Genomic DNA, 25805 nt, shown 5'->3' with positions numbered 1-25805 from the left:
TTTATAATTTTATTTTAAGAATTTAAGATATCTTTCTAGGTTTTTATGTGGTTAGTACACAGTCTTCAAAATTAGAAAATTTCTAGTGTGAAAGTGCGCTAGTCTCCGATTACTATCATCGCCGAGTCGACTTTTTGTTTATCCAAAACATCCCCTAATTCTTAAGGGAATTTTTTCTATATTTTAACAGTTATTCTGTTATTCTTTGAGGAGACGAAATAAACGAATTAGACCGATCCAATCTTTTTGAGTTAATTGGCTAATTAAAGCTTTAAAATGAACGGAATGATGGACAAGCCTCTTCACAGTTCCGTAAAATCACATTTTTATACTCTCGCAACAAAGTTGCTAAGGAAAGTATTATAGTTTTGTTCACATAACGGTTGTTTGTAAGTCCTAAAACTAAAAGAGTCAGATATAGGGTTATATATACCAAAGTGATCAGGGTGATGAGTAGAGTTGAAATCCGGATGTCTGTCCGTCCGTCCGTGCAAGCTGTAACTTGAGTAAAAATTGAGACATCTTCGGTGACATCCGAACTTAGCCCATCCTTACTTGTTTTGTCTTGTTGTTGCCATATTACTCACATTTATTTATGAAAGTAGGAAGGTATGCTTAATTCCTACCAATTTACTTATCTGCTCTATAATAATTATTTGCATTCCCAAGTAATCTTCGCTAATTTACAGCTAGTTTGTGGAATAAGAATAAACGCGCCACATTTGCAACATCTAGAACGACTTGTGACCTTATAAGTCCATTGAAAGAAATTTGTAATTTTTTCTAATTTCTAATGCCACATTTCTTTCCACCTCTTCCATGTCGTAACTGTGACATTGTATGCATTTCTCTCGACCTTGACGACTTAATAACAATGTAACGCCCACATAGCTCGTACTTTCACGAGGGCATTTAAGCACGTACTGCAATTGTTGTCTAAATGCGCGCAGCTTTCTAAATGTTGCATATCCCCGCTTTTTGCGAAGCACAACAACAATAATTGTGCTATATTCGTTGTATAATTCTATGTGAGTATATTTAAAGTGCAGCAATTTGTAAGTGCCAGTGGGGGGGATGGTGCACGGAAGCTGGGTGGCGGCCGAAAACGCTGACGTCGCTGGTTGCACTTGAAACTCCTACTCAGGCAAGTTGAGATACACACACACACACACACAAATTTCTACAATTCAATGCAAATGTCACGCATAAATAATGAAAAATATACCGACATGTCGGAGAGTATGTGTCGCCAGACAAGTAGGCGGGGATTAACACGATTTTGGGCGTGCTGTGCGCTGAATTTAGATTAATGAAAGAAAAATAATAAAAATTCATACGTGAAAGTCTTGCCAATTCCAGCAATTACTCACGTTCCGTATTTTTATTTGCCACTGTAATATGTTTTTTGTTTTTGAATTTTATTGTAAGCTTTTTTTTACTACTTTTTCTACGGAGCAACTGACAAAATACCCATTAACCGCCAAATGAAATGATATCACTAACGAAATGTTTAAGCATTGTAAGTGTATCCTTGCACATGCGCAGGTGCGATTATCTATAAGTTATTGAAAGCGGTCATATGTATGCATGTATGCGTGCAACTGTGTGTAGTTATGAATTTCAATGAGTTCGCATTAAGTAAATGTACTTTTATTGATGTTTGTATTTATTTTCCGCTTTAAACGTTTAACGCGAATTATTTAAAAATCATTTCACGTTTGATTTTATGGCTGTTATTGTGATGCGGTAATTTCCTAGCATGTCTGTGACGTATGTGGTACTGGCTCAAATCGGAATCAATCAACTTTGTTTACCATTTCCTCCTCTTCCGCGATTCGTGCTCTGCGGTCTGTGATTTCCCATGCAAATTTGGTTGCAAATTTGGGTTCTCAGAATGAATTTCTTCTTCTTCTTCTTTATATGCGTAAACACTTAATGTGTTTATAGCCGAGCAACAGTGCGCCAGTCCCTCTTCCTTATCGCGATTTGGCGCTAATTCGAGATACCAAGGCAGCCAGGTTCTTTTCTACTTGATATCTCAAATGGAAGAGAGGTCTTCCTCTTCTTCCACCGGCTGGTTCTGAAGCGAAAACCTCCAAAAGTGGAGTGTTCTCTTTCATCCGCGCAACACGTTCCAAAAGTCATATTTTTTCTTATTTTCGACTTTTCTGCCAAAAACTCGAATAATATCGTTCTTCAACCACATATTCGCCTGATTTGTCTCCGTGCGACTTCTGGTTGTTCAACAAACTCAAAAGCATTTGCAGGCCAAGACAAGATTGAGGAGATAAAAACAGATTAGAGAGATATATCGACAGTTTCGAAGACTGGAAAAAATGTTTGCCAATGTGTGTCTTCATACACCGGGGATTACTTTTTGAAAAAACCACCGAAAAGTTATAAATTCTTGTTATCTTTTCGACCAGTGTTCGGACAATATACGAGAAATTTTTTTTTATCGTACGGCGACATTATTTTCATCGCGGTTCTGAGATGAGAAGACTGAACAAACTGAGCCGTAACCTCCCTACCGTTAAATATACACCACTTCTTTGCGCACTTGTTTGTGTGTTGTGGTCATTATCTTGTTGACAGAACCATAAAAATATTATATTCCATGAGGCATATAGTAACTTTACCTCATCTACTTAATATAGGGTCTGACAGAGGATCTTTCTTTGTCTCGCTGTAAATCGACCCACTCTAATGCTAATGCACATGTGTCTGTCTATCTATTCACGATCTGAACCTACTCTATTAAAAAATCTTCCTAGTCGGAAAAATGTAATTATTATATTTTCCACAAAAAAAAAAAAAAAAAAAGAATTATTATTAAAAAATGTTATTCTACTAGCAAACTGTTGTCTGACTGTTTATCAATGAAATCCAGCTGATACAAACGTGAAAATCACTCGCTCTCATAGTAAATTCTATCAGCGTAAATTTATATATACATACTTAATATGACGTTATTGAGATTTATGTTAAATACATATGAATGTTCTTATATAAATATTAGTCAGTTTGTGGTAAAGTAATATGAAATGTGTTTTTGTTTCGTACATTTACAATTAAATGTCGCTGCATACCTTTAGGCGCGTAAGTTGCTGAATACATACCTACGTTGCGTAGTGTGGTGAATTTCATTCAAACTTGTGCTTACAACTGAGTAGGAAGTGGAAGTGTGATAAAGAGGAAATGTAGCAAATTTATCAATTTCAATATAAGAAACCCATAATATGTAGTTTTACAACTTCCGACACCACTAGTACCATACATACGTATTTCGAGGTGTTCTTTGTGCACATTTATGCCGTATATATCAATGCGGATAGGAAAAATAAGCAGATTTTTTAATGCAATATACAATTTATCGCATCACAAACCAAATTGATTGTTTGAAATCATATTTTCTGCATCTAAATTTTTTTCTAAATGGATTTCAAAGGGTCTCAAACTGTGTTTAAAATGGAAGAAAATTGTTCACGGACCTTTAAAAGTACCATCAATATGTACATATGTATGTTGATGGATGGTCTGGCGAACTTGTATTATTTGGTACGTTGGTTGACGATTCTTTCGGTATAGTCCACTTGGGACTCTTTGTTTGGTATTTAAATTTCAATAAAACGTGTAAAACCCATTTATATAAATCCATTGTATTTGATATTGAGAGCTCATTTGGAATTTTAAATAGATGGTAATATTGGATGAGAAGATAATTCAGCGAAATAAAGTAAAGAGACCCACCACGTTAAACTGAGCAAATTCATATAGAATGGTAATATGATGAAATGATCAATAATTATATTATTATATATTTAGTTTCTGCCTCCAATCTCCCCAAGAGCTTGTTTTTCAAGATTGCTTCCAGGTTGCTTTTCAAGATTAATCCTTTATAAAACATTTTTTTTTTGGGTTTGTTCTTTTGGTATTTGTAAAAGATTTTTAACGTGGTGTTATAATCAGTTTTTAAAAACTTAAACGCTTTTCCTTAAAACGCTGTTTCAGTTTAGGTTAGGTTAAATGGCTGATCTAGAGAAGTCGCACTTGCACTACTACATGCCTTTTGTGCAGCCATAGAAAAGATTAACTTCTGTGTTCGAACATATAAATTAGCAAAACGTTTAGTAGCCAAACGCAGGTGCATTTAATATCCATTTCCGCCAGTTCGGTGGGATGTCTGTAGGTATGCGCTTCCAAGTTTTAAGATTTGACCACCCAAACGAGGGAAAGTGAAGAAGAAAGTGCTGAGTTGTTTTCATCTTTCCATCGACAGAGTTCAGTTTGGCGACCCCATGATCGAAGTGATTCGGTATGAACTCAAAGTGTATTAGGTCTCCCAAGTGTTCAGACAATATATACCCAATTCGTGGCCATATACCTACCGACGATGTCTACTGACACTATGTGCAAGATGAGGTTACATGCCATAGTTGCAGTGGACCTTAGTGCACCACACATGCTGATGATGCGTCCATTCAGTTTCAGTCACTCTGTCGCACTGAAGACTGAAAATGAGGTGCTGAGGTTTCCTTCAACCCCACGCACGTCCAGAACAGTTGCGACTGCTTCCGGCAGGACTTATTGAAAGCTCGCTCAATATCGAGGAAGATTCAAACAACGAATTCTTTAACACTAAATGCCACTTAAAAAATAACTCGTAAAAACACGCATTGTTTCTGACTTGAAATTGGGTGTAAGAACTTAAGGTGACTATATAAAGTCTTTTGAAGATCTTTTCAATGCTGTTTAAGGATGCTAAAATCTCTCTGAATATAATACGACAATTCAGCTCACTCCCTTCTCTAACGTTATTTTTCGTTATTTCGACCTTATTTTCAACACAGTAAGGGAGGGAAAAGCCAAGGCATCCAGCTTATTTGTCGCATAATTAGACATAGCCAATAACTTATTGCCTAAACTATACTTCAATATTAAATTGAGTGTTTTTCGCTTTCACTCAAACCTTGCCAACATTCTCACTCGTACAAACATATGTACACATTGCAGATATATGTACGAACCTTTCGTTGAATTAATTTAAATTCACAGAAAATCTAAACAATTCTAGTTTTAATCAAGCACTCTGGTTATAAATCATTCAGAACAAACGCGTGTGTAAATGCGTCTAATAAACATAGCATAGAAATTGCTGTGTTTGTAAATGGATTTATGTAATATTCGTGAATAAAAAACAACAACAACAAACTGCAAGCGAACGCCTTTTACTCCATAAAAATACTATGCTATTGACATTGAACCTGTGCTCTTGGCAATTATGAATTGAATGTAAACGATTTGACGGTACACAGAAATCTATGAATGATGACTAGAAGTGCCGTTTCAAGAATTAGTCACTTTGCTAAAGAAAAATGCACCGTTATGGCACTGATTACAAGTAACGGCTGCGTATTTGTATTTGCTGTTCACTCGAGAGAGAGTTTTGAGATCGCGCTTTGAAGCTAATGACGTAGATTTTCACCACTTTAAGGTACTGTAACTTGTTTATAGTGGAAGAATATATTATGCAAATATGTGTGTATGTGTATTAAAAAATATTTATGTAGTTGAAATGAATTAATCATTAATAGGGAAAGATTCATAGTAAATTCATTCAAGTTTTATGCACGTGGGTGTTATTCTTATTAATTGATAAAGCCCACGAGGTTGGGAAATTCCATTTAAATATAGATGAGTACATACTTGTATGTATGCTACATGCTCTGAAAGTCGTATTATTTGTATGAACTACATTCTAGTATAATTTTTTATGACGAAATGATATACTATATAAACCTTTATTTAGTTTTATTTAAGTTTTTATTACCAGTAAACATTAGTATATGATATTATACATACATACATATGTATGTACATCTGTGTACTTATAAATATGAAGCTTACTTATGATCAGGATGATGAGACGAGTTGAAATCGTAATGAAATTGCGAGTGGAGACAGATGAGATGGTATGAGATGGCTATAAAGGAGCCGAGTTCAAAATCGGACGATGCGGTAGATCCGTCCGTGCTCCTTTTTAAATTTCATTTGATTCTTTCACGTTTCAGTATAAGTATAAAGAAGAAATTAATATAACGGTATGAAACCTTGCACAATAGTGTCTTTGAAGTATGCCACCTTTTAAACAAAATTTGTCAAAAAATTTGTCGAAATAAAACTATTTAAGCCCTAGTAAACGAATATGTTAACTCCATTATCTATAGTTGACCTTTTATCGAAAATATCGACCATTGTGTGAGATATACTTGTATAATTGAAATTCAGTGATCAATCTTTCCTGATATTTCTGGCGTATACCCCGCTTATGCATGTGAAGTGTTTTCTTCCATCCGGATAACATGACTTAGCCAGCGCAGCCGCTGTCTCTTGATTCGCTGAACCATGTCAATGTCGTCGTATATCTCGTACAACTCATCGTTCTATAGACTGCGGTACTCGCCGTTGCCAATGCGCAAAGGACCATAAATCTTTTGCTAAACCTTTCTTTCGAACACTCTTTGCAGCTCGTATTGTTTTCTCAAGCAATGGATTGAAGAAGTCACCCGATAGGAAGAATCCATGTCTGAAGCTTCGCTTGATATTGTATGGCTCGGAGAGGTTCTTTCCGTTGGTGTCACTCAACGTTAGTTTACACAGTCGACTTAGATTTTCGAGGTTACCAAGTTCAGACAAGCGGCGTGCTGTCGGAGGCGGCTTTAAAATCGACAAGAAGTGGTGTGTGTCGATCTTTCTTTCACGGATCTTTTCGAAAACTTGGCATCTGGTCCATTGTAGGTGTTCCAGGTCTAAAGCCAAACTAATAAGGTTTAATTAGTTTGTTGACGGTGGGCTTTGGTCTTTCACAAACTACGCTCGATATTACCTTATAAGCGAAAGATTTATCCTACGGTAATTGGCGCAGATTGTGGGGTATGAATAAGATCTAAGCACTTTTGATTTCTCTGACAATGAATAGAATAACAGACCGGTATTGCCTTGAACTACTAAATGGCTGTCCATCTGGCATCTCTATGGACCAAAACAAGTCTCAGCGTAGCTCACGACCTACATATGTATCTATACCAGGTCGGATATCTGCAGAGTTCTTATAAATTTTCAGACTCCACTGAGCGCCTGATGGATCTAAAGAGATGGTTTTGGTGTTGTATTTCTTCTACGATTTTTACCGTATTTCTCAGTCAAAAGCGATCTAACTTTGAGAATCGATGTCGCAAGCAACTTTATACTGTGTCTCTTGAAAGATTTTCTTTTTTACAAAAAGGGAAGGTTATGTCTCTATCAACCTTGACACAGCAATGCACATAAATCTTCCGCAAAACCTTTCTTTCGAAAACTCGTAACGTCGTCCAAGGTACTTTTAGTATTTGGTTTTTGTTCGTCTAGAGAGGACTTTACTTCTCAATTGCCTGCTCAAAGTAGCCCCTGTTGGTATTAATGCTGGTTCCAAAATAGACGGAATTAGCTACGACTTCGAAGTTATGACTGTCAACAGTACATGGGAGCCAAGTCGCGAGTGCGATGACTATTTCTTTGACACATTTTCTTCGCACTTTTGTCCAATCTGGAAAAAGCAGAACTAACGGTGCGGTTGATGAGGCCAACAAAATCGATGTCGGTGTTTTAAGACTGCCAAAATGGGTTTTACGAAAAAATATTTTTTCCAGTAAGAATATCCATCATCCAATCATTGGTTTTGAGGAAAGACTCCGAGTGAAAAACCTTTCACTAAATAGAACTTTGCGTCTGGCTACCTGCCTCGAACCTTTTTGGAAATGATATCTAGTATCATATTATATAACGGTGTTGCTCCTCATATTTATGGCAGAAACTGGGGTTACTAATAACAACAAAAAGATCTAATGTAACACTACGGATAATTTCACCATTTACAAGCTTTACTAATAATTTGGAAATGATCACTAAACTATTTCCATTAAATACAACTGCTGTAACGCGCCCACAATAACTTGGCAACTCTTTCACAGTTTTTGTTCAAATTTCTGTAGTTCAAATTACGGCGCACATTAATTAAAAAGCATTAAAAAAGTATGCAAAAAAAAAAAAAACAAGAAATTGCAAACGATGCATAAATTGATTTAGACTTCGTCAGCAGCAACAACAATGACAACAACGAGGTAGCAAAATATTTATGTATTTTGCGCATCAAAATTGTCAGCTTGGCGCGCTGGAAATTACCCAATGACCGTTGGGTGTTCTCTCGGCTTTTTCATACGAGCAGTTCGCTTACTCTTTTCGCGCGACATTCGCACACGCGTCATACGCATTCCGGACGGAGTTCATCTTATACACTGCCACCATACAGGCGTATGTATGTATGTGCTTGTGGGTTCGTATTTCCTGCCGATGATGATGTTGATCAATTTATAGTAATCAAGCAATAAATTTAGAATATTTAAAAACGCCATCTCGTCATCAACGCAGCAGTTTCAAAAAGTTAACAAGTCACAGCGTCATGTAGACATACATACATACATACATATATACATAAATAAATTCGTCTTTATGGTGTCATAACGGCAGGATGATTGCGCGAATTGAGAGAAATGCGAAATGTCAGTGTTTGACATGTGCAATTGAAAGTTAACGAAAATGTTACTTATATAATTCTGCTCGCTCTGCTATTCCTAAATAGCACTAAATATTATATTATATATAGACAKACATACATACCGACATTAAATACGTTTTAGTGACTTTTTCGGAACGTCGAAATATATTTTTGTCATTGATCAGTTATTAAGCAAATTTATCACGTGCTGGAATGTGCTACGGAGGTGTTGGTATTTCTGTCAATAATGCCGTATTTTCACGTACTAATTATTTTGCACTCAATAGCATGTGTTCAGATATTCTCTAATACAAATAGAAATACTTTCCAGTTATAGTCATGTCTTTTGTCTGATAAAATTAGTCGCATTTTTACAATATCCGTTATGGTTTTTGTTGCGAGCGTTGTTGTAAATAAAATTTTTTAGTACTTTGAGTACTGTTTTAATTGTTTTTTAAGTTATTGGCATAATTTCGTAATATTTTGAGTACTTGAAAATAGTTTTATAATGAAAAACCAAGAGCTGTCAGTTCACAATTTTAGCTTTTTTTACGAACTCCTTCTTGCAAACGACGCATAGCACTCAAATAGTTTTCATTGTTGACAGTTTGTCCGGTCGGAAGGCATTCGGAGTACACCACACCTCGATACTCGAAGAAGACAGTCAACATAACCTTGAGTTGTTTTGACTTGTTTTTTCGGCTTCGGCTCACCTTTGCCACGATATACGGCCGATTGATTGTCTGCTTCTGAGTCCTAAGCGTATATCCAAGACTTACCGTCCGTGATAGTACGTTTCACGACATTCTGGCATTCAGAAAGCACTGTTTCACATACGTTAACACCACGCTGTTTTTCGAAAGAATATAGTGATTTTGGACCCAATCGCGGCCCAAATGATCTTTAAAAATTATTTTTACTACTCCTTCAAATTTTCCAAAGATGAATGTTAAATGTCGATTCTCAAGTACAATTTCTCTATTTTATTGACGTGTTGATCATCAGTTGATGTTGATGACCTTCCTGAGCGTGATTCGTCTTTAAGTTGTTCTCAACCCTATTTGAATAATTTTTACCAACGCCGAAGCCCTCCTCCCTATAACTTTGACAACTAGTGTTGGACAAGTTTTCATATGCCCTACACTAGGGGGGAAAAAAACCACGCAATCTCACAGGACCAGTCGCCTAAGCGCACACGAGTTTATTGATCCAGTGCTAGAAGGCAAGATGCCAATGGAGATCCAACTCAGTCCCATTCTAATGTGAGCTGTGATTAGCTCGCTACCTTTGCAGACATCAGCCATTCCGGTATGTCCAGGGACCTAAACGAGTCTGATCATGAGATGAAGTACCGTGTTGCTATTTCTAGTGAGGACTAGATGATCACTTAATGAGCTAGTATTGCCCTGCTGCAAGAGTGAATGCACACATTCCTAAAAGAGGCTGCACTTCGTATCAGTACGTCTACCGCCACTTTAATAGCGGCCTTATAGATAACTTCCTCTCCAAAGACTCACTGCTGCTCTTTTCCAGGGACTTCTCCGCATCCACATATCCCTCATCTGTATGTGAGCATAGAAAATCTTCTCACCTTCTCCCTATAGTTCCTCTACCGCAATAAAAGCAGCCGATGTTTAGCTTCGATGAAAGCTTGCTATCAAGGATAAGCAGTGAGTATAAGGAATTTATCACTTTATTAGGGTTTATACATATTCGCGATCGATTTCAATTCTTACTTTGTGGCTGGATTTTCATGAATTTCTTTTTTTTTTACATGTAGAGAGTAGCGTCGAAATATTTTGAAAATTATAGCTTTTTCAAGCAATAGCTTTACTCTCCAGCGAATCGAACACACTATACCAGATGTTCAACCAATTGGAGAGGACTCTTGGGCATGCGCAATGGTGGTATGATCCATTTTTTCCGTTAAACGTTGCTGTAATCGTTTACTTTTGTTTTCTATAAATTAGAGTAAGTGATTTTAAGTTTTAAGTTCTTAAAATACAAGAAAAAATATATGTTTTCATTTATGATTTAAACCATTTATAAACTAAATATGCGGTACAAAACTTGGTAGCATTGAAGATAGCGGCTACACAATTTTAATGAGTTATCCACATCCTCTCTGGTACGAATTAAACTCAATAACTTTGTTGTTGCTTTCACTTGTAAGAGAAGTTTTTGACAATAGAGCAGGGAAATGTCGAAAACAGCTAATATAATATATTTTCCCGAACAGGAATCGAAGCCAGAATAAATGAAGAAAACTTTAGTAGAATCTTTTGCGATCAAATAAAGGCTAAGGGAGCGTTTTACAATTTTTTATTATTATTATTTATTAGATGCATTATAAATGTTATATATATATATACATATCTAAAATAGTAAGGCGTGTTTGCTGCTGTGTCCTGTCACGCCTTTGTTTTAGTAATTTTAATATCACATATTAGAATTAATTAATCTAAGTTGTTATTGTTGTTTCAAGGGTAGCGTTGGTTAGTTTGAAATACAATTATAATTTCAGATTTTAATATATACATATTGTACATATAGTATGTATGTATGTATGTACATATATATTTTGAGAATTACACTAATGACTTAATATAATAAGTAGGAGCTATCTTACGTTAGAGGTTGTAATAATAAGAAATAATTTAATTTATGGAATTGTTTAACTAGGTTAATAAAACTTATCTAAGAATATTTAAAAATATGAGAATAATTATTTAAATGAACTTAATTCCACAAAAATGAATATAATCTTGGGTAGTCGAAAAAGTCTTTTCGTATTTGTCAATAGATGTCTTTGCAGCAGTATATCTCCAGTGCTACCAATCACATTCTGTCATAGCATATAGTGTTGAAAAGGTGGGGGTTATAAAAATATAAATTCGAGGAAGTTGAAAAACAGTTACAGACATTCAAAAATGAGTGAAAATGTTGAGGAAATTCGTTATATTTTGAAATTTTTGTGTAAAGAAGGGATGAATGTCACACAAGCCACCAATGAAATTTGTGAAGTTTACGGAGACGTGTAGAACAACAATGGTGTGCTCGCTTCCCTTCTGGAAATTTCGAAATTTCGATTTACTCTGATGGAATAATGGCTCCAATGGAAAAATGGCAAAAAACGGTCGGCCAAAATTATACACATTTGTTTATTTATTTATTAGTATAATTAATAATAATTTATTAGTATAAATATAAAAACAAAAATAAGTTGAAGTTTGATTAGAAATACGAAATTAATTTTTCGACCACCTAATACATATGTATAGGCGAACTAGTACCCAGTGTTTGAGATATCGATCTGAAATTAAGCACTGATCCTTTTCTGATCCAAAAGCTGAGTATTTGTCAAAACTGTTGATATCGGAACACTATAGCCGCCATACAAACTGAACGATTGGAATCAATCTCCTCTAAAGAATCTTTGTCCTTTTGGCGTCGTAATCAAACAACTGTCGAACCCCACACTAATTGACATGTGGGGAGCAATAAATCGTATTTACAATGAAAAAAAAAATAAATAAATAAAAACACAGTTATATGGACGTGTCCGCAACAAATTTGATTATGAGTGTACATCCTTTAAATGTTTTCCAGCGATTTATTATGAAAGTCGTGGAATTTCGCGCACTTTTTCCATCAAACTCTCCCAAAGTTTAGATATTATGACGTCAACAATAAAAAACAAACGATCTCAAAGCTTCCTTAGAATAAGGGTAATCTGATACTTCAACGCTACGTACTATTTCTTTAAGAAATCTCTAAAGCGCTGCATATTTTTTAGCACTTCTTTGAGAGTGCTACCCTCTTCTTCATCACGTGATGTATGTTCGGATTTCTATTTCCTACTCATATGAGCTGATATTTATATAACAACAAATATGCTAAGAAAAGAAATAACAATTCCTTCGATGGCACGCCGATTACGCATACCAATAAAGTAGTGGAAAATTTTGTGAATGAGAGTTTTGTACTTCATTTTTGTATTTGTCTTTCATTCCATTTAAGCAATTAACGTACATGTGAATGTATTTGTGTATTCAAGCATTAAATTATGAGTAGATGTTTACACATATACCCTGTACGAAATTTTGAGCATAATTACGCTCTTGTTGAGCAGTGCACTGTTGTCGGTAGTATGTGATTGAAGGCAGATTTAAATAAATTACCAGGAAATTATGGTTGTTTCTACGATTTCGAGGGAATTATGGTTTCCCCTGCGTTCGATAAAAGATCGTAAAACATCTGAACACAACTTACAGGCGGAGAAAAAGGAAATCACCGCCTTCTCCGTGGATGTAGTCTGAACAAAAACATGCGCTACTGGAAGCTATTGTCCCTACAATGTTATACAGTCGGATCGAAAAATGGACAAAATGGCGGCAGGCACTTTTTGTAAAGAAAAATTGTAATTTTTGTCTGATAAAAAAATTGGTACATCACTGTATGGAGAGAACATGCAGTGATCTATCGAGTTTTTTTTATTTTCGTACAATTTGCCCCTCTCAAAATATATGGCAACCCTTTTAGTCAACATTCATATTTATTTTTCCTGCAAGTTTCTTTCTTTCTAAAGATTGTTAGATTTTAGTCATTATTGATATATTCAGTTTACACTAAAGTCTCCAAAAGTAAGTAGCTGTCCGTTATTCATATCTGAAACACAAAGCACTTAATACTAGCAATGTGCAGGTCTGTAATCCCTACGCTATGAGTATGTGTCTCATATTAGCAAAGTTACTAATGAAGTTAGAATGGCACTAAATATACATACATATTTACATACATACAATAGGTTGCAAATATTTTGCAAGTCCGCTGCCCTTTGACGTATTTAAGATCATTTATTGACTACAGTGGAACAAGATTTTACAAGCCTCGTATTTACAGTGCTTACATAATGTTCATACGTATGTATATGTATATACATATGTATATATTTGTACTTATCTATGTTATCGAATTCTTAAGAAGTTTGATATGACAATTCTATAATTTACTATCCATTTTTCTTCTTAATCGATTTATATGTATATACATACATATTTATATATGGATATATTGGTATATATGTATATATGTATATAAGTATGTGTGTATGTACATACCAATTTATGCATATATAAATATGTATGTATATTTATATTTTTGCACATATACATACACACATAAGTATATCCAAATTAAGTACTGCTATGTTTTATTGATAAGATATTGTTCGTTATTCATTCCGATAACAAGCAGGTAGGTAAAAGGTAAATATTGTACAACTATAAAAGTAGTATATCATCATTACAGTTATTATTATTATTATTATTATTACTTTATTTTAAGTAGTAAGATTTTAATTAAAGCAATTTAGTGCATAAAAACGTAATATGATGAAATAAAAATTATTTTATAATAATACTTTTGATGGTTGTTTGTAATTGGTGGGTACTAAAGAAATATTACCACAATTTTTAATTACTTTCACGCACCATTATATACATATGTATGTATGTATAAATATACACAAAGTACGGTAGCCCCTCTTCAACATTTTTTAAGAAATCTTAACTACTTTGGTTGCTCTCTTGCCTTACCGTCCATAACATCAGCACATCCTTTGTCTATATTTTTAAGTAACTGGATGTACAGGTTTAGACATACCTCCATCCAAGCGTATTTATTGTTTGAAATAAATTTAAAAAAAAATTGAAAAAAAATTCAAAGTAATATAAGGTTTGTGTTGTTCAGGTATTCTTGGCATCAAAACTTATTATTTGTAGTGTTGTTGTTCTGCTATAAGGCTATTGTCGTAAAAATGCCTCTCCCAACATGATTTCCATACTATACACATGTAATACATGTACGTATGTATGTATATAAGCACCAATAAATAATATTAGTATATTTCGCTACTGTCGAATAACTAAGTGATAAATCAAGCCGAGTTCTAAGCGATGGATTCCCTACATTTTTAGGGAAAAGACACAGATAATTCAAATATAATGGGGAATGTTTATTATCATTTGAAATAATAGTCTTTGGCATTTATTTTTTGATATTATTTCTTTAAAATATTAGCGGCGGCTATGTCTCAGATGGTCTATCCGTTGAGTCCAATTTTGGATGACTTTTTCGAGCATTTTGACTGGTAACTGGCGAATGACACGTGTTATGTTTTGCTCCAAGGCCTGTATCGAAACGGAAAACTGCATAGACTTTAGGGTTTACATTTCTCCACAGAAAAAAATCTAACGGTACGATATCACAAGCTGTTGGGGACCAATCAGCTGACCCAAAGCGTGAAATTATCTGCTCAATGGAGGGTTCTCTCAATAAATGTATTGATTGATTGGAGGTGTGGGAAGTGGCGTCGTCTTGTTAAAACCCAATGTCCCCAAGATCACGAGCTTCGATTTCAAACATCAAACATCGGATATCATGGTGCGATAAGGAACCGATGGTTCTACGGGCCCACAAACAACACCAAACCGTTGGTTTTTCGGATAGAAATGGCTGCTCTTGAATCTCTTCAGGTTGCTCTTCGTCCCAAATGCGGCAATTTCGCCTGTTTACATACCCATTGAGCCAGAAATGGGCTTCATCACTGAATTAAATTTGACTCGAAAACGTCGGGTATTCTTGGAACTTTTCAAGAATGCATAAAATAATAAATAATAAATGCTGTTTTACAAGAATTCATAGAAATACCTTGTGGGTAAAAATAATACAATATAAATAATGCCTTGCGGTTAATTGTTTATAAATGATGATGTGGCTCTCGGTAGGCTTATTCTTCTGATGATTCCATACTAGTTCTACTAGATTATGCCAGTATATATGAGATTTATACCAGTTACTATTCGATTCACTACTTTTCTGCGTGCTATGTAATAACTGCTCATTTTCAACTAAAATAGTTGAAAACAAAAATAAATAAAAATTTTATATATGAGGTTTATACCAGTTACTGTTCGATTCACTACTTTACTGAGCGTTATGTATTAGCTCGGCTCTTTTTTAAACCGATATCTGTACATAGCAGATGCAAGCAAAAATAAATTTAATCAGTTGACTTCGAACAGTTGGTAGTTGGTGGCTACAAACTTTTTTATAACCGTCTAGATTATGCCAGTTACGATCCCATTTGCTAAAGTTTGGAACTGGAAAGCTATATTTTGTAGCTTATGAAGAATTAAAATCACATCATTAATAAATTACCATACATACATATGTATATACTAGTCGGCAGAAGATTAATCTTTTCAAGACTAGTTTAAAACCAGTTCTAATAGAATATTTGTAAATTAGTATAATATATAATATCTGATTAGTTTCCTCTTGCCCTGCAGCGTGTATAGTATTACTACACTTCTATAATTATTAAAATTAATGTATGCCTTTCATTTATTTTCGTCGCACAAGTGAGAGTTATTATTAGACAAACAACAACAAAAAAAAAACACTTGCATAGATTGCACAGAAACACTCGCTTCTAAACTCACTCTCACTTTACGAGCAATAAACTATAGTTTTTCAAATGCTTTTTACGCGCTTAGAAGTAGCGACAGACAAATCAAAATACACGAGTATATGTATGTGAATGCTTGTATGTGTATATGCATGCATGTATGTATATTTCTATTTAGGGATGTACATATGTTTGCACACTCGGAGAGACAAAAGTGATTGCATTCACCATACACCTTCGAAACAACCACTGCTAAGCACGTAAATACTAAGGTATTATTGTTATATAAAAAGGCAACAACAAAAACATGTTTACTACTACACCAAACACGCACACACATATACTTGAATGGAATTGTAAATGCAGAGAGGACCTCAAACCGACTGCAGCAGGACGAACTCACACGCAGACATGACGGACGAACTGACTTACCGACCGACCAACCGATCGCTGCACGAAACCGACAGCCAGAACGTGTTTCCGACAGTCAGAACGTGCATCCGACAAGCAGCCGAAGCGCCAAACAGTCGTTATTGCTGTTTCGCCGAAACAAGGGAAGCAGCCGACAAACAAAGCAGGCATACAAACACACCAACACACGCGTTCTACATGAAAATCAAACAAATTAATGAACGTAGCATGCACACACATGCACATACATGAACATACATACTATACATGCATAGTTGGGGGAAAGGGCAAACACAAGCAAACGAACAAACCGTCAGAACGTTGAACTGACTAACGTAGCACACAGAACACGGCGAAACGGAGCTCTAGCGGCGATGTTGGTGCTTGTCTGTGTTGGTTGTAAGTGACTGCATTTCGTTGTCGATGGTGGCGCTATAGTCTGTATTGCCGCGGCGCTGGCTCTGAACTCCGATTGCCGCGGCGGGTTGTGTTCGTTCGTCGAAATGGCAATGTTGGCATTCTTGCTTTGAATGTCAAACAGTGCGGTTGTCTCTTTTCGGTACTCGTAAATTTACACCAGCAAAGCCAGACAAGACCTACATAAATTGGAATTCATACTTTCAATAAGCATAAATACCGAAATTTCATTTAAAGTAATCTCAAACGTAACGGCAAATTGATATTTTTACGAAATTGCAATTGCAAAGCTAAAATATACAAAATTCATTCAAAAAAAAAAAAAATTAACATTTTTTTCGAGCAATTTTGTAGCTTAGTACTTAAAAACGCATTACCGTTGCGTTGCTGCTATGTAATTTACTTGTAATTAAACGTAATTTAAAACGGAATTCTGTAATTAAACAAAGACTGTTCGAATCGTATAACGATTGCATACTTAGTAAGCGCGCTTAGCATAGTTAGTTTGGAAGTTTCTGGAACACAGTTTGAGAAGCATTTGAAAACGTTGTAAAGTCGTGCAGTCGTGTGTTTTTGAAACCCTGCTTTTATGTACTTAAGTAAACACACACAAACGGAGTTGCGGCACACACACACACACTTAAGGCTCGTGATTATACGAAAGCAAGAGAGAGTATAACAAATAGCAAAAAAGCAGAAACGAAGTCGCTTCAACACCTGTGCAACAAAAACAACAGCCCAAGGTCATTGCAGAACCTCGAGACATAAGTTTTTCGGATATAATTTAAGGTTCGCGGGATCCTGTAACGAAAAGACAAGATCATGAGTTTCCATAAGAGTGACTCACGCACGCCGCTGGCGCCCACGTCATATACCGTAAGTACTTAGCAATAGTTAAGCGATATCAGCCATCATATATAGCTTATGAATATACATATATTTATTTACATTTATATATATATACTTATGTACACATATATACTATATATTTATGATTCGTAAGTGCTGCCTAGAATAATGCACCCGCTGCTGTTTAACTAAAAATACCCGGTTCGAAGCGATTTGTTGCGCTTTTTTTTAGCATATCGAATTGTCATTAGTTGTCGACAGACCAGACTTTTCGAGTATATACAAATGTTTCTAGAGGCATGTTGTCTTATGAAAATTTCTATGGGTCGGGAAGTAGTGTCGAAACAGGCCCAAAGCGGTTCATTAAATTCAATTCTACCGTTTTCAATTTTATTCTGAGCATGTTCTAATGCATCACACAGGTTTTTTTATAGTAGGGGAAAGCACCACACAGTTTGGGAAGTTGCGTAAGCAGAAGTCACTGCTTGGCGCATGAGAGTTTTTCGTTGAGGAGTGTGGTGTATAATTTTATTAATGAAGTTGATTGTAATGTTGTTGTAAATGCTGTAAATATACAATGTTGTTGTAAATATGCAATGTTGTTGTAAATATACAACGTTTTTGTAAAAATGTGTGCAATTTGCTTTTGATGCATATATTTTGAGTTCAATCGTATTCATTTGTATAAAATTGATTTTGAAAATTTGAATTGAGAGATTGAGAGCGGGAGGGAATGAGGGAGAGTATTGTGAAATTGCGTCGCTTCTAAGGTATTGAATTAGCTTAATAGAATAGTTAGGTGTGAATTATGTAATTTTTTAACGAAAGGAAAATAATTTTTAAAAAAATATTAATATTTTTTTTTCCAAAAAATATTATTTACTTTTTAATAATTTAAAATGGTAAGACGCAATCTAGTAAATAAAATGTAAAATATAATACTAAATATACTAAAAATAAGAAATGATAATACATATAAAATAAATATGTTTTTCTATTTTTTATTGTTATTATATTATTATATTTATTTTCTTTTAATTTAATATTTGCTTTATATGCTTAAAATTAATTTGATTAAACTAAATTGAACAAATCATCACATAAAAATATAGAAAAAAAAACAAAATAAATAAGCCATTTTTTTGTGAATTGCGTTAAATTTTATTATGAACTAAAAATAAGTAAAGAAGTATAAAAATTTTTTTTTTAATTATGTACATCCATATAGAAGAAGGAGAAAATAGCCATATACATAAATTTAAAAAAAAAAATTTTTTTAGAAAATTATTATTTCTCAAAATTCAAATATTAGAGAATAATATTAACAACAAAATTTTTAATCTACTAAATGTAAATTTTCAAGAAATAATATTTATAATTTTTTTATAATTAAACAATTTTACAAATATATAAATATTTATAATTTATTTATTTTTTTATTAAAAAATAAATTTTTTAATTCGAGACTTAGATTTATAAACTTTTATATATTTTGATTTAATATTTTTAGGAAAATATTTTTTTTAATTTTTGTAAATAAAAAAAATCAGATAAAAAGTAGATAAAATAATTTTTTAAATTAAACAATTTTTAAAAAATTTGTTAATATAAAAAATTTGGTTCTACTTAATTACTTCCTTTAAACTATAAATAATTTATTTTTAAATATTAAAAAAATTTTAAATTTTAATTTATTTTTAAATTTATAATTTATAAAAAAACGTGGCTTCATGTTATTAATTATGATTAATATAATAATTTTTTTTTTTATTTTTTTTAACTTCAAAAATATTTCTTTTTATTTACAAAATTTTTGTTCATCAATTGCAATTATAACTGCTTTCGAGCAAATTTCTGAATACTAAATTTAACTAAATTGCAAAATTAGCAAAAAATGCGTCATGCTTTATTACCGCTGAGGAACTTACAATTGACAGCATTTATCATTTCCGACTCTTCGTTTATTTATTTACACTTTATTGTTGTTGTTGCTTTGCTTTTTCACCATCTTATCGCTACTTTGGACGCTTCCGTTTGCATATCAATCTAGCGGTAGAGTATTGTTTATCTCTAAACATCTATAAATATGTGATTAAATGTGAATATTCATTTGTATGTATGTATGTATGTGTGTGTGTGTGCTTATAATTAGCCGGGCCTATAATTGGCAAGGTTTGATTGCATGCAGTTTCGTATTAAAAGTAATCATACTTATATATATATGAGTATATAAGCGGTTACGTTACCGGCGTTGCCGTAGTGATATGCGCGTAATTGATAAACGAATTGGCCATAAAAATACTTTTACACGTAAATATATATTTATTTATTTAAGTATATGAATAGTACATATGTTTTCAGTGAATGTATTGCGTTTGCTTAGAAAAGCCACCCTTAGCATGCGCTAGCTATTTTGACTGCTATCACGCCACTAACACCAGCCAAAAGGCTGTGCATCAAACCCAGCGAACCAAATGCTGCGCCTCCCACCATTCACTTTGTTGCATACATATGTATGTAAGTGTTGCATGCAATGTGCCATCCGTTTCATGTCTTTCGACATATTTACTGCTAACTTTGTTAATTTATGTGTGTGTGTTCTATACGTGAGCTGTGTGCAGTTGGGACTTTCGTGGCTACCCACTCAACCATTTGCCCAGCAATTCCTTGTCAACCACCCCCAAAAGCTAATGTCACTCAACTTTGTGGCAACACACGCAACACCAAATGCTGGCGGCGGCAACGGCGTCTGCAGATCCACTACGGCTGAGTGGAGCTCTGGCAGCCACTGTGGGTTGAATGAGCACATTTCGCCCAATCAGCATTTTTAGGCTACTAGGAGATTTATTTGAATTAAAGGCGCAGATTTTTCGTTGACTGGAATATATTTTATTAAAGTTAGGAAATTTGCAAATTTATTAAATTTTTTGTTTTAAATTAGGTTAAATTTGGGTTTGTTGTGGAAGCTTATAAAAATGTTATGCTCTAAAATATTATCGAAAGAAAATGGACTAAAAACACTGATCTGTGCTCAATTGGTTAGATAACTTGGGAAATCCACGAGCGCCAGACCGTAGGCGGTCGCACTTAGACTATCATTAGGCCCATTGTGCACTCGTTTGTTAAGCTAATTAACCTTATCCAGCAAAAAAGTGGATTTGGTACCAAACTTGATGCTTTTCCACCCCAGCGGTTCAATGTCTCTAATGTTGAAGCATTGGGAGCCGTGGGATATGTCCCGTCTGATCCGGTTGAAAGCTGAGCTTGCGCAAAGATAATGTTCCAGCGTCTCTTCACTCTCGCATGCTCTGCTTTTCGCAAATTCACTTTCTCATTTTCGAAAGGTGGGATCTCAAAGGTGATGATAATATTCCCCGTTTTGCCTAGTAGTAGGAGCTATTTCTTCTATTCTGCATCAATACTACTTCATAGTAACTTTTTGATATGCTTTGATTTGATTGTGTTCACAGATCTGGGTTGTTCCTCTAGTGTACATTGCTTCAAAGAACCCTTGACTATGCTGAATGACCTGGGATAACTTAGAGGAATTGTGCTCGCTGCTGTCTCCGATTAGACCAATGTCTGCTTTTTCATTTCCTTCTGTTCCCACATGACTGGGTACCTAAATGTTAACAACTAAAATACCTGTTAAAAGTCTAGTTAATGCTTGCTTCCTTAATCAAACGCAATGATTGGCCAACGGATAGCCTTAAGTGCAGTTTGGCTATCCACTAAAATGTTTATGGACTTGTTAGAGTTAGATATTTTTTAAAGTGTTTTAGGTGCAATTTAGGACTTTTTCGAGTAATATTTTATTACAAGGCAGTTTATAGGAACTTTAGGCTAACTAAACAAACCTTACTTAGATACAAATGTACATACATATGTATATCTACTTCCTAGAGGGTATATTTATATTTATAAAATTAAGATTCTTAAATATTACATCAAAAATATTATAATGCCCTAAAAATAAAACGCTGTAATGCCGATTGCAAAATAAAGCAGGAATTTTCAACCCTTGCTCCTTAATCGGATTATATAAATAAATATGTATCTATATATGAACATGTATGTATGTATTTACATATGTCTGTAGAAATATCTTTATATAATATWTAAATATTAGGTGTCACGTTGTTTGTCCGCGATGTACTCCTAAACTACTAAACCGATTTTAGTAAAATTTAGCACACTGTGTTCGAACCAATTTAAATGATACGATAGTAAAAACAGTTCATAAATAAAAAATACAGTGAAAGCTCTATAGACGCTCTATTAAGCGGACAACACTATTAACTGTGCTGAAAGACTGGTAACTCGACATTGAAAAAGCAGCCTTAAATCCATTATTTCTTTCAATGAAATTTATTTGTTTGAACAAATTCAAAATTTTACTTCAAGTACAATCCCTTGGATTCTTATACCGACAACAACATTTCCGTCTTTATTTATAAATGGTTTATTGTATTAATGGATCCACTAGTAGTATATAATAATATACTTATGACTAAAAAGTGTTATATTTCTATGTCAATAAAATATTTTTTAAAAGATTTTTTATTAAGAAAATTATCAAAATAAAATATAAATTTAAAAATCTACAATTAAAAAAAATTCAAATTATTTAAAAATTTAAAATTTTCGTCAGTTAAGTTTTATAAGCACATACATATTTGTATGTATGATACATATGTATGTATTTATTTTCTGTCAAAGATTTTTTTATGGAGTTTCGCTTTCATAAATACTTTTCTACCAATAAATAGTTTTTAAGTAATTTATTTCCCTACTATATATACATCCGCATATATCCGCGATTTTTTCGAATTCTTTCCACTCCGATATACATACATATGTATTTATTATTTATCTGTTATATTTTTTGTCGACTCTTTTTTCGACGCTCACGTTACAGCGTTGATATCGGGGTAAAGCACGTTTTATGCCCATTTATACCACTGAATAGCACACAGTGTGTACCTTAACAGCACTGTGTGTGTGTATGTGTGCGGTACGACATAAAAAAATTCATCTTGCTTGAAAAAACAGTGGAATTTTCCACTGTGCGCACTCTGCATTCAGTCCGTCGGTTGGTCGCAACACGCCAGTTTCGTTTTGCATTTATGCTAGCAAGACTTCGACATTATTTATTGCTTTGCCTTTCGTCGCCAGCAAATCACTGCAGCGAGAAAGTGACAGAAAAGTATGCGAGCTGCGACCCGTTCATGAGTGTGGCATGCTACATTCGTCATCGGGTAGTTATGTAGCTACATACTCGCTTGTATATTCTGGCCACCGCATAAACATTCTTCAATTCGATATCTCGTAACCCTATATGCCGACTATAAACCAACCATACAACAACAAGTACAAGAATAATTAAACATTAGCCACTGTCGTTTGGCTATCTAATACCCAGTAGACGATTTTGAGCCTCACTTCTTATTGCTTATTGTTCTATTTGTAGTTCTTACTGTATGTATGTATATATGTACATATTTACAACAACACATAAATATATATTTGGCTTTGGGCTACGACTTGACTACCTACCTCGCACTTGGTCAGCATTTTCGAACTGCCAAAGTGCAAAGTAAAGCAAGTAGTCGGTATAGTTTGTGTAGTATGTGTGTATATCTGAAATATGGAATGACACCCATACAAACCCAGAATAACATATGTATACTTTTAATATGCGAGTACTTGGTAGAACGATAAAGTGTAACACGATTTTTTGCTTGGTTGCATGGTCGGGTGTTAGGTCGGTCAGTCGGTCGTTTGATCGGTCGGTCGCTCGGTTGTTTGGTCGCTTGGTGGCTTGGTTGCTTAGTCGTTTGTACGCTCGGTTGTTTAGTCGTTTAGTTGCTCTGGCTGTAGGTCGTTTCGATTGTTTGTTGTCTGCTGAGTTGGTCGGCTTTAGCGTGCACATTACAGTGCCGCACAGTTGGTTTGTTTGCTCATTTACTCACTACAAGTTTTTTCTGTTTCGGTTTTTGTACTTTAAACTCATTTTCCACTACATACATACATACACACACTCATATAAAAATATGTATTTGCATATTTTCTGCTGCGCATTCTTTTCATTTGTTATTCCACACGTAAAAAATTGCAGGAATTAGTCGAAATTATTTCACCTTTGCATTGTTCGCTTTGTACATAAACACATACATACATACATATGTGTATGTGCATTAGCCGCCAAGTACGGTAGCGGTAGTGCAGTTTTTGTACGTTTGCCTTATACGCACATGTTAAAAATGGGCGTTTTGCTTAGTTATAGCTTATTGCATTTTATAATATTCATATTTTTCACAACCAATTGTTTCCGCTATTCATTGACACGCAATTAATGCACTAATCTTTCTAAAAGTTAAATAAGTAGTGCTGCATAACTAGTCACTATTGGACCAATGCTACAATTTGAAAATTACCCTTATTTTCGAACGTGCACAAATGATAAATTATTTAAAAATTTGCAAAGGTAAGTGGTACCTTAATTAGTTACAATCGGACCAAAATTTAATATTATTTCCTCTACTTGCTAAAATGCAAATATATTATTTCGTTAAAAAGTTGAATGGTAAGTGGTTTGTGAACCAGTTACCATTGGTCCTGTAGTGCTATATATAAATGTTTAGCTTTTGTTCTACCATAAATCTAACCACATCTAAATTGTTTTGAAATTTTTAATTTTCTATAATACGCTATAATTTTCCAATTAGGGTTGCCAAATTAGAAATATTTTCAAAAATTACAATAATATCTCAACTTTAATAAATATATTTTAGTAATAATTTTTTTTAAGCAAAATTTAAAATCTTTATAATTTATCATAAAAACAAACTTTAAAAATAAACGTTGGCAACCTTGCTTGAAAAACTATTCAATGGTTTTGTTTTTACAATACATTTTTTGTTACCGTTTAATATCTGTAATAATTACTTTTCGCAATATTTAAAACATTTTACTGTTAATTGGCAACTCTGTTGATAAAATTTTTTAAAGTCAAGCCTTTATAAACAAAATGTTGCAGATTTTTTTTCAAGAATTTAAAAGTGGTTCATTATTTTGTGAGAGGAGATGGCAACTCTGTTCACTATTGTGCTCTAAATAAAATCATTTTAAATTAAAAAATTTGGTTATCATTTATTTCCTATAATATGTATATACATTATCAAATGTCCGATTTATAAATAATTTATGTGAAATAAAAAAAAAAATTTTTTTCTAATAATTAAGCTTAAAAATAATTATAATCAAATTAACAAAATGAAATTTAAGTTTCTTCCTTCCTAGGTGGCAACTCTGTTAATTAAAAAATTGTTTGTTTTAAAACTAATGCGTTAAGTGTGTGATATATGTACTACATACTTATATATTTTCTAAACCCAACACACGATCTTCGTTGATTAAGACAAAAATAGTGTATCTGTGTTCTATATAAATTCTATGTAGAGCTTACGAAGCAATATACATATGTCTGAGAGTAAACTTTTTCTAATAACTTAAAAATGTGGAAACTCTAAGCACTACTAAGTATGAAAATTGACATGTGCATTTTTTGAATTGCAAGTGCAAATATAGAAAGTCATTAACTCGGGTTTTATGAAGCTATGAAATCATTTTAAGCGATAATTTTTCAAACAATATTTAAATATGGGTATGTATAGTATTTAAGTATGCACTATATGAAACTGTAAGTTTAAATGTAAGAAAAGTTTTCACTGAACTTGAGATATGTAAATACATATGTATGTATGTAGTCTAGGTGTGCTCAAAGGTTAATGCAAACAGCGTGGTGAGCAAACTGCGAATTAGTCTGTGTTACGCCTATGTGCACAAATACTTGCTTATATAATATACATATATGTATGTATGTATGGTAGGCGTGTGAGTACTCCACGCATCGCATTTTTCGGCTAAAATACTGTTTGCACACTCTATACGGGGTCAACAAATCGGTTATCGGGAAAGATAATATTAAGTAATTGTTAAAAATAACGGTCATTTGGGATGTATGGTGTGTTAGTATTTCTTTGTTTGTGGGCATAATATTTA

General features: G+C 33.8%; 1 protein-coding gene across 3 annotated transcripts in view; it reads left to right on the top strand.

The window, feature by feature from the left end:
- The window catches only part of LOC108965443 (proton-coupled amino acid transporter-like protein CG1139), a 76384-nt gene that overhangs the window by 19186 nt on the left and 31393 nt on the right, over positions 1-25805 (top strand). Inside the window, exon 1 of one of the 3 annotated variants that reach the window (XM_018927885.1) lies at positions 17013-17768. The exons of the other annotated variants lie outside the window; for them this stretch is intronic. Coding sequence (XP_018783430.1) covers positions 17715-17768 — 54 coding nt within the window. The 5' untranslated portion in view covers positions 17013-17714. Of the gene's footprint in view, positions 1-17012; positions 17769-25805 lie in introns of those variants that run through there. 3 annotated transcript variants of the gene reach the window in all.

Source organism: Bactrocera latifrons, unplaced genomic scaffold (assembly GCF_001853355.1).
Source record: "Bactrocera latifrons isolate USDA-ARS-PBARC rearing strain unplaced genomic scaffold, ASM185335v1 scaffold_1, whole genome shotgun sequence".
In the NCBI taxonomy this organism is placed as follows: Eukaryota; Metazoa; Arthropoda; class Insecta; order Diptera; family Tephritidae; genus Bactrocera; species Bactrocera latifrons.
The sequence above is the reverse complement of the archived record's forward strand: the minus strand, read 5'-3'. Positions and strand labels throughout refer to the sequence as shown.